This window comes from Papaver somniferum, chromosome 9 (genome assembly GCF_003573695.1).
Source record: "Papaver somniferum cultivar HN1 chromosome 9, ASM357369v1, whole genome shotgun sequence".
Classification (NCBI taxonomy): domain Eukaryota; kingdom Viridiplantae; phylum Streptophyta; class Magnoliopsida; order Ranunculales; family Papaveraceae; genus Papaver; species Papaver somniferum.
Window position 1 is genome coordinate 164,833,777 of NC_039366.1, and position 11,154 is coordinate 164,844,930.

Here is an 11,154-nt window from a genome sequence, read left to right on the forward strand (position 1 = left end):
TTAAGTCATAGTCCATGACCTTTTAGATGACATTAGTAAATGTGAACATCTAAATAACAACTTTAGTGAGTCATTTAATTCAATGATAAAAAATCTTAGGGATAAACCAATCTGTAGACTATGAATTATTCATAATCATTTGGTTATGAACTTGTTTTACAAAAGGAGAAAGAAAAGTGCAACATGGAAACCTAATGAATTGGTTCAAACTGAAATGATATTGATTGGGAAGATCTTGAAATTGGTAGATGTATTTTAAGAATTCAGTTTAGTTATGTCTTCATGTGAATGGTATTTTGATTGATGAAAACTCTCACATATGTAGTTTCATCAGGTTGTTATTTGAACTTATATGTTATTTTGGAACATCCCTATTTATAAGATCATTACTTTTTTATTTCTGTTAAAACATGTATTATATATGAAATATGAAGTCTCTTTACATATGAAGATTTTTTCCTAGTTTGGTAACTAGAGCGACCATTTGGTTTATAGAATCTCTAACTCTTTCCTTCGTAGCAATGAAGATAGTATCTGAAGCCCATCTAAAAGCTTCACATTGTTGTAAGATAAGATATGGTATGCCCTTATTGTGTTGATTGTAGCATATCTTCAGGTTCATTCTGTAATTGCGTATTAAAGAGAAGCAAAAATGATTGTTCAGTTGACAATTTTCAAAGCAGTGATCATCTTCTCCACAAGCATGACAACTTTTCTATGATGGTAACAACACCAACTTGGCTTTACAATGGTCAGAAGAAACTTCAAACCATTCAAAGTATGTGCAAATAGGTATTGTACAATTTAGGAACATTTTCCCATAGTTTTCATTTGTTATATATCGAAGAAATGCTCCCTCACCATTATAGGGAACATGGTTGCACCTGAAATAGAGCCAAGGACACATTTTTGTCTCATGATTCCGTTATTCACACATAGCACAATCAGTTAGGATTTTTTTCATTCTCACCTTGTTGTTGTTGTTGTTGTTACTATCTAGAGAGTTTTTTGCCCCTCCACCCATCACTGATTCAAAATTTTAAAAAGGTTAATTGAAGAAAATTGGTGAAAATTTTATAGCTGCATAAATTAGGACTCATCACTGTATAAATGTAGGTTGCATAAGATGAAGCCGGGAAGAAGACCGTTAGAAAATTAGATCTAATTGAGAGCCGTCGATTTTTTTATGTTGACGGTTAGATGGATGCCACATGTTTTACTATTGTTAAATCATGTCTACTCAATGAGAGGGGCATTTAAGGCTTTATGCAGCTACCACATGGAACATATCGACATCTTAACAACCGTTTAGCATTTTTTGAAGGTTTTCCTTATTTACCACCCATACTTTTCCTATTTCCCACCCACCTTTAAAAACTAAAAGTAATATAACTTTTTCTTAATGTGGGAAAATAGCATCCACTGTCATTATATCCATACTCATCGGAACCGTCACTTTTATCACCCACCATCAAATCCCTTTTAGATATCAACCCTAACTAAATTGTCACCTTCCCACCATCGTTCTGCTTAGTACCACCACCATCATACAGTTACCAACATCGGCTCCATGGGTATAAAAAATGTTCTTTATTAAAAAGGAAAATGACGTTATTTAATTGTATTTTAATTCTTATTTGTTGTACCTAATCAAATCATTAAGTTTTCACTAATTAAATTAAAATTTCAATTCCCTTGAATTCTTAATCAAGAACAAAAAACAATGTTAAATGTTGATTCTATTGGTGTGTTTTAATGGTTTGAAAAAATATGGAAATTCATCAAATCTTAAGACAATCCATTTAAATGACATCGTTTACTCGATCATAAACCATTAATGATTATATGGTGGATTTTTTGGGAACATGATGATCAACGATCAGTGTGATTGATTGTTGGTTTTCTGCGGTGACGATCCAAAAGTAGGTTGGGAAAATTAAACTTAAAAGTCATTTGCTCATTATTAGATTCCATTTCGATCCGGCTTCCATTAACACCTACAGGGGAGTGGGTTTTGTTTCTCAGAATTAGGTATAGTCACATTATTTTTGGTTTTTACATTATAGGTTGGAAATAGAAAAAGTATAGGAGGTAAATATGGAAAACCTTTTTTGAATATAACGGCCAAAGTGAGGGCACTTTAGAAAGTTGTAAAAAAAACGGGGTTGTATATTAGTGGGTATCAGAAAACAAGAGTACTTTATCAAAATCCCCTAAAGTTTAGGTTTTACCTATTTACCACTTCTATTTTTCATATTTCCCATCATCCTACGTACCACCCAAATAAATTTTAAGAAATCCTAAATGCTATCTCTTAAAAGTATTCTTTAATCAAAGCCTAGCTACATTTTTACTTCCTTTGTTTCAATTCTTATTGAGAACTAAGGCGCCGTTGATGATGAATTTCCATCCTTATTATGATCGTATGCAAAATAAAGGTGATGTTCTTTTGGATAATTCATTTTTAGACCTTTTGCGCTTTCCAAAGAAATGGTTGATCCAAACACATTATACTTCATTATTCAAATGTTTTGTGATGATTGATGCTGCTTATTTCGATGAAGAATTTAAGTGTTAATAATGTCGTACTTCTTGTTTCAAAATCAGGGTGGTCGTCGATTGGTGATTCTAAAGAACCTTATGTAACAGTTGACAATGTGCAGACAGCTCTTGACTGGACTAGTGGACATGGTAGAGCTAATTATTCTTAAATTCAACCAGGGGAAAATTGTTATCAACCTAATGATATGAAAAACCATGCTTCTTATGCTTTTAATAGTTATTATCAGAAACAAGATAAAGCTTCTGGTTCTTGTGATTTCAAAGGCGTTTTCATCATCACTACTATAAATCAAAGTGACCAGGGAAGTTATTTCCCTGAAGGTGAGGTAGTTGGTGTTTTTTTGGTAAATTAAGTTAAGAATTTATTAAAAGAAAAACTACTTAGTAATTATACAAAAATCTAACCTTTGATGGTTTTGTAATAGTTTTGTTGAATGGTACGAGAAGATTAATGAAGAAGAAGACAAATGAAATAGGTATGGTAAATAGAAAAATCAGAATCGAATGTTTTATTGATTTTAGTATATATTTTTACTCGGTCAATAAAATTCATTAAAAAGCAAAAGAAAGTACAAGTAGATTAGGCCATGTCTATCCAACTAGCCGCAATGGCCACCTAGAAGGGAAAAACCTATTTAAAACGGTAATACACCTTGTCAGGCCATTCAATAGCTTGAATGAACGCTGGCATACCCTCATAAAATTCAAAAATATCCTCAACCAACAAACAAGCTTGTTTGTCCAAGGCATCATCAGTGAAATTAGCGTCTCTATAACTATGAATATAACGAATGCTACTATAAAAGGCACGCGTCATCCTCCACCTCTGAGCCAACTCCCATGAAAGTTCTCCTTTTTGCAAAGATTTTATGAAACTCATCGAATCTGATCTAATGCAAATCTTCGTAATATTCCATCTTTTATCCAACATTAGGCCGTAAATAATAACGCAAACCTCAACATAAAATTTTGTCCTCCAACCAAGTCCAATACAAAGAGAACCAAGCACTACGACATTAGAATCTCTAAAACAAACTCCCGCACCAACCTGACCTGGATTACCAAGGGAGGCACCATCGCAACAAATAATAATTTCTCCAACTTCAGGTGGCGACCAATAAATTTCAATCGGCGTTGAGTTTTTGCAAGATCTATGCGACACTTTGAAGTAATTCAAGATGCGCAAATCCTCAAGAGTGTTAAACATATATCCCTTCAATCTAATTGAGTTATCATGGATTACCTGATAGACTCGGCCTTTAAATCCAAGCCAAATTACAACAACGCCTTCATAATGAGTTTTATTGCGCGGTTTCCATAATTATGTGGTAATTGCAAAGTTTGCAACTAGCCACAAGTCTTTGATCACCCTACTACGCCCTTTGGCAGCCTTGTAAGAGGCCACCAAGTCTTCACTTGACCATATATCAAAAATTCCAACAACCCATGCCCAAATACGTTTAGCAAAACGGCAATGCCAAACTATATGGGTGATAGATTCCGAATCCTTCTTGCAAATGCTACAGCGAGTTGGCATATGCCTTCCCGTCTTCTTAATAACATTATCCTCAGATGTGCAACACTCTTTTCTCCAAATCTTCCAATATTGCACACCCAAATATGGATGAACAAAGGAACGAGAAAATAATATCGCAGCCGGTTGATCTTCAAAAGATGTTCTGATTGCAGCCTTGGCAGACTTAACAAAAAAAACAACTTTGCTATCCAAATCCCAAATTTTGTAATCTTCCCCACCAGCAATAAGCGGTAAGTTATCAACATCAATATGACACCTCTCCATCAAAACTCGAGTTCTCGGTGGAATCACCCAATCACCATCAATAATAAGATCACTTACCTTGGACTTAATATCATTTGGGACCAAAGAAGTAATCCTTAGCCTCTTTGCAATCGAGAAATCACCACACCAATTATCAAAGAATAAGGAAGTATTATCACCATTACCAATAATAGATTGCGTGTGCCTTTGAACATAATTATACACCCATCCGATTCCCGGGAAAACCATTGAGCCCAATTTGTAATCAAAAGCTTGGGCAATCTCTAATTTAAGGACAACATTCCCATATTTCATTGTCGCAGAAATCTCATTGATTAACTCAGAAGCCAAAGCAATATTCCCATGAATGTTTCTTCCCTTCATAAACACAACTTGCTCTTCAGAAATCAACTTATTCAGCACCGTACCCAGCCTGGTAGCTAAGATCTTAGTAATGATTTTGAAGAAAAAATTGCTCAAACCAATAGGCCTATAGTCCTTAATTGCATTCGATGCATTATTTTTTGGAATGAGCACAATAAAGCTAGAATTAATGCCATTAGGAATTTTCCTGATCGCCCAAATGTTTGTAATAACATTAACAAGATCAACTGTTTTATTGATTTTAGTAATAGAAATTGTTGGGGGATGGAAAAGAGGAAAAGTTGGGGCGAAAGATGGGGAAAACTAAAATTTATTTATTTACCATTGAGCATCTCACAAGAATCTCACGCCATTTTTTTTTAAAAAAGGGTCAAAACATTCAAAAAAAAAATAATCAAAAACCTCGGCTTCCCCTGGTTCACACTTTCCAAATCAAAGTGTTGCAGTACCAACACCAAGTTTGCTTAGTTTCCTTTCTTAGGATTAGTTATTCTTAGCTTGTTTTTGATTCCGTGTTTAGTTCAGATTCTATAATTAGTGTTACTTGTTTCACAAGTATTTGGAGTTATAAATACAACTCCTGAGTTTGTAAAAGACTTAAGAATTAATACAAAACTCAAGTTCTTCTCAATCTTTCTTCTAACACTTTTCTTCTTCTTCTTAATCTTCTTAATCTCTAAAATTTTGTGGTTAACCTCCATTCAAAGGGTATTTATCTTGGTTACTTGCATGCATACGTTCTTGATAGGTGTTGTAAAACACCTAATTTTATATCTAGTATTTATGCTTTCTTTACTATTATCCTTGTGAATTGCATCTCTTATGTTTAGTTTTGAGTTATTAGGTGCAATGGAATCCTTGGGAGCAAAAGAATGAGAAATCATTCATTTGGAGCGAAAAGAGCAAAAAGATTAATTCACAGGCGAGCTATACTTGGAGTCAGCTAGGTTGTACAAGAATGAACTGTCAGTTCCCCGCAACTGACAGTTGACAAGGAAGCAAATAAGCAGTCGGTTCTCTGAAACCGACAAGACACAAATTAACTGGGCAGCCCTTATCCTATTTATGGGTGCCGCTAGCAGTTTTGTTTCCTACATGACCCTAAAATTGAGATATTTCTCAATCATTTACTTTACTTCTCAAATTCAGATGAGAGTAAACCCGATGGCAGCTCCACTGTTTATCAGAGAAAGAGATGGAGAGATTCAGGGACGAGGTATAACTTAAATCGTATGCTGATGAAGATTTGACTGAATCAAAGATGAATTGATGGCTGAAATTGATATGGGTTTGCTGTAAAAGGTTGAGATGGGTTTGTTCTGGATTGAAATTGAAGCCGATATTTGAGAAGGAGATGAAGATGAATTAGGGTTTCAATTAGTTTTTTTTGAGTTACAGAAGTTGAAGTTGAGAAATGAACACAAAGATTGAAGCCGAGAGATGAGATGGGTTTGGTGAGATTGTGAATTTGAGACAGGAAATTGCAGATGTCGCATAGAAGGTACTGGTGATGATTGATCTCAGACTAGTGATAAACATAGAAGGAATTGGGGGTTTTGCTTCCAGTTTCTGTGAGCTAACGGATTTGTGATTGATAGAGGAAATGAAGCTGATTCGAAGAATTAGAAGAATGGGTTTGATGGTGTTGTTGGTTGAACACGAAATACAGATGGGGTTTGGATTGATGATGATGAATTTAAGAGAATCAGAAGAGAATGAGATTGAAGTCGTTGTGGATGTGAGCAGTGAAAGAAGAATGGGTCTTGTTGTTGTTACAGGGAATGCTGGAATTGAAGCTGCAGTACTGAATGTTCAATTAGTTGTATGTTAGGACCACAATTGGGAAAGAACAGCAGGTGCAGGTGGTGTTTGAGTCCACAATGGCCAGTCATGTGTAGGGAAATGATGATTGCAGGTTGCACTGGTGGTTTTCGTAACCCTGCAACGGTTGTGCAGCCATGAACTGAAATGGGTACTGGTGGTTAAGAATGGAGCATAAGGAATCTGGTATTGTTGCCATTAAGAAGAATTAGAAGGTGACTGGATTGAGTTAAACTGAGCTGAGGTTGTGCACAGGCAATTGCAAGAGAATGGCACTGTTGCATTATAGGGAATATGAGAATGGAGGTGAAGCTAAATGCTAGAAGCCGAGACTGCAGATGGAAAGTGGTTTGATATGCTGGTTAAGGAATGAATAGGATTTGCTATTGTGCAGTGGTTGCAGCTGAGATATGACGGTGAATTGGACTGCAATGTGCAGTGACTGGTGAGGATCTGAGAAGGAAGTATTAATGGTTTTTGCAGTTGGAGTTTAAGCTGGAGTTTGGTTGCAGCTGCAGTTGGATATTCGGATGCAGGTGCAGTGCAGGGATGTGGTGCCTTGCGTTGGGACTGCAAGCAAGCTGTTGTTATGCAGGTGAAGTTCTCGTAGGATGGAGTTGGTAAAGACCAGAGTTGCTATTGAGGGTGATTTCCAAAGGGTTCGCATTGAAGTTGTGGAAGGAGATGTTACGCTTGAGCGTGAAGTTGAGACAAGGAACTGCAGGTGGAATGTGGCTCGGATGCTGTTGCAGGAATGGAACTGTATTGGTTCTGGTGGTATTTGCATCTGGGAGTTGAAATGGTTGGCTTGATCTTATGGAGCTGTGAACTGATACTGTGACTTGGTGTTGCAGCAAGGAGATATAGCAGACAGAAGAGAGATGCACCTGCAATTCCAACTGCAAATAGGAGAACAGGGGTTAGATGCAAGGCAGTGGTGAATGTAACAGTTGGACATGCTTAGTAATGAATTCTGAGCTGAAGTTGCAGGTTATGGATATGGTGCTGGCTGTTGTGCAGTTGCAATAGTTGAGATGATGTTGCTAACCTTGTGCATTGGAATGTCTGAATTGTGGATTCAAAGAATGCAGGGAAGATGCTGAGCTATGCTGTGTGGATTGAAGGCTAGAAGAATACACTGTCGGTTCTCTGCAACTGACAAGCTAAACCTTTAAAGAGCTAATGGGCTTGTGGGTTGTGTTGAGGAAGAATTAGGGAGTGAGTGGGCCTGGACCTGATCTGTCAAGGGTTATGGGCTATAATGCCTGGAGGTTTAGAAATGTGAAAACTACAGGGAGACCCATTCTCCCTGATGTTTCTACTGTGAAACCCACGCTCCCAAAACTACAGGCGCGCACCCAAATTTTGGAAGAAAATTATTCTCAAACCCAAAATATATAAAATTCTGTTTCTGTCTTTTTTTTTTTTCTTCTTCTTCTTCTTCGTCTTTTTTTTCTTCTTCTTCTTCTTCTCCACTATACCTAGATCTCAGAAAAAGGGAGAGATTCGATTGATTTCGAGAATTCATGCCTAAATTCGATTGATCTCAACAGCAGCACCAAATCGTCTTCTTCTTCGAATTAACGACGAACCCTCTTACTACCGATTCTCTTCATTACAATTTCAATTCACTACTGTTATTAATGGTAGCAGCAAAAATCCCTAAATGGGTTTGTAGAACACGGTTTGGTCATCATAGATTTATGATCAAAACTTGTTTTCAATGAAGATTTTGAAATGAATTTCAGATTTTTATGAAACTCTCAGCCGTGAATTGAGTTGGAGTAAGCAATACTGGATGAGTTGTGAAGAAGGTTTAATTGCAGATGATGGTGTAAATACATGAAAGAAGATGATGGTGTAAATACATGATTTTGACCAAGAGCCCCCGAATAACTGAAAGATAATGGTTTGTGTGGGAGTTAATGAAACATGAAAGAAGATGATGATGTGGTTATGACTGCGTAACATGTCATTCAGTCGAGAAACTGTCTGCATAACATGTTATGCATTCGTGAAAATGGATGCATAACCTGTTATGCATCTACAAAATTTGTTGCATAACTTGTTATGCAGTTCAGAAAACTTGCATAACCTGTTATGCGTCCGAAAATATGACTACATAATGCATTATGCATCGATAAAATAGATGCATAACTTGATATGCATCCGTAAATATGGATGCATACTGCATTATGCATCAATTTTTTATATGTACGGCTAAAATCAACCAAAAAAATGGTAATATAACTTGTTATAGATGCATAATTTTGTTATCCAAATGCATAATTTGTTATGCAGTGGAGAAAATGGTTGCATAATTAGTTATGCGTTTGCAGAATGTTTTATGCATCGTTTTTGGTGACTGCATAATGGTTAAGTATCAAGTTTTCAAAAAAATTCCCTAAAATGAGGATCACCTCCGATTTTTCGTTAAAAACAAAAATTTGATATTCTTGTTTGTACTCGTTGCGTAGCTATTTTAAAAAGATTTCCAACGATAAAAAATTTGTAAAATTCTAAGGCGCGGATTTTTAGATATGTTATGTCCAAGTTGCGCTGCCAATTATACCCCTGAAAAATTAGGCTGCGTAACGAGTTATGCCTGAAAAGATAGTATGCATAACCAGTTATGTATTGATTCATATAATAATTTCATATAATTATGGGTGTCACGGTACACAAAATTAATTGTGGGCCTGAGAATGAGAATATTATAGAGGAATTTGCTATTTCATCCAGAATACCCGACTACGTTTAACCGGTAGTCCAGCGCCAAAAAGTAATTAATGGGAGGTCCAAAAAGCTATTGAATAGTCAAAATTACTTGTCTATCCTCACCACTCACATGTGGATGCATATCTCGTTCTTCTTCTTTATTTTTTCTTCTCATTGTATTCATCTGCAGACGAAACTCCTTCCTCGTTCCTCTCAATCAACAACATCAACAACAAAATCAACCTAAAAATCATGCTTAATCATCTCTAAAAATCAATCAATTTTCTTAAGCATAAACCAAAATCTCCAATCAATCTTCACCAGCAAACCCTAATTCGATTTTAGAAGATCTCTGCTAATCACCAAGATCCAGAAAAAGAAGAAAGAAAGAAGAATAGAAGAAGAAGATCTCTGCTAATCACCAAAGGAAATACATATAGTTATGTATGATCATATATACACCTTTACCTTCAATACATATTGATATGCACTGGAGGAAAATACGTACTGAATGTAAAAGTGTAATCCCACAATACATATTGATATGTACTGGAGGAAAATATGTACTGAAGGTAAAAGTGTATAATCTAATGGTACATATTGATCCAACAATACATATCGATATGTACTGAAGGAAAATATGTACCGAAGGAAAAAATGTATAATCCCATGGTACATATTGATCCAACAAATACATATCGATATGCACTGAAGGTAAAAAGTGTATAATCTCCTCGTTCTTCTTCTTCTTCTTGGATTTTTTTCGTGAATCTTCTTGATATTCTTCTTCACTTGTTTCACTTCTTTACCACCGCGTATTATGGAACATACCTGGATTGGATGGATATGAAGCTATGAAATTAAAAGTGTACAATCTCATGGTACATACTCATGGTACATACTGATCCAGCAATACATATCGATATGTACTGAAGGTAAAAGTGTACAATCTTCTCGTTCTTCTTCTTCGTGGATTTTTTTCGTGAATCTTCTTGATATTCTTCTTCACTTGTTTCACTTCTTTACCATCATCGCCTATTACGGAACATACCTGGATTGGATGGATATGAAGCTATGAAATTTGATAAAAGACATAATCTAGGATTTTCACAAAATCGATAGAATCAGATCTAACATGGAAAATAAGTAAGAAATGTATCATCAACATACATGCATTTAAAATTGATCAATTCCATAAAGAAAAAACCTAAAAAATAAGCATAAGAAGAAGAAATTAAGGAGAAACCCTATAACCAAGATCAAGAATAACTTCGCTTAAAAATGGAAGAAACGAGTTTGATTTCGGGAATGAATCACAAAAGATCTACTTCAACAAATTTTCGTCGGCGCAGAGATCGACTGAGAAAAAAATGATATGAAAAGACAAAGTACTTTGAGTGCGGGCTAATTTGGTCGTTTCGAAAATATACACGTGCGGTAGGATTATGACATTGGACCACCGAATAATATTTTTGGTCCAAAATCATGAATTTGGACTAGCGGTTAAATTACTTTTATGGGTGGACTAGGCACTAAACGGGTCTCCTAGAAATGGATTAATCAGTAATTCCTAGTTATTTTTTTGGGGTCTCCCCCTAATTTCCCCTTTAGAAATCGGAAGTGAGAGTTATATTCTCAACAGAGAGCTGTAAAAAGGAGGGATATCTTCTCATCTACTTTTGCCTAGGTTTGAACATGATAGTTTTATTACTTCTTCTTGTTTATGAACTCCATGGATATGATTATAACTCTCTTTTGGTTATGGAATAATTGGATTTCACATAGCATGCTTCTTTTATTTATAAATTAGTTTTGTCTCATAATTATCGATCTTGATTCACTATATTTATCGCCATGTATGATTTGAATATTTTTTTAGTTGAGTGGTC

General features: G+C 35.6%; 1 protein-coding gene across 1 annotated transcript; it reads right to left on the reverse strand.

Moving 5' to 3' along the window:
- Positions 1–3,193: 3,193 nt before the first annotated feature.
- LOC113312823 lies at positions 3,194–3,769 on the reverse strand. The gene has a single exon (XM_026561559.1). It carries the CDS (start codon positions 3,767–3,769, stop codon positions 3,194–3,196), a length of 576 nt encoding a protein of 191 aa, XP_026417344.1.
- Positions 3,770–11,154: the final 7,385 nt, after the last annotated feature.

What these genes read in the sequence shown, in the direction of transcription:
- LOC113312823 (XM_026561559.1), bottom strand. Translation starts at nt 3,769, where the DNA reads ATGTTTAACACTCTTGAGGATTTGCGCATCTTGAATTACTTCAAAGTG.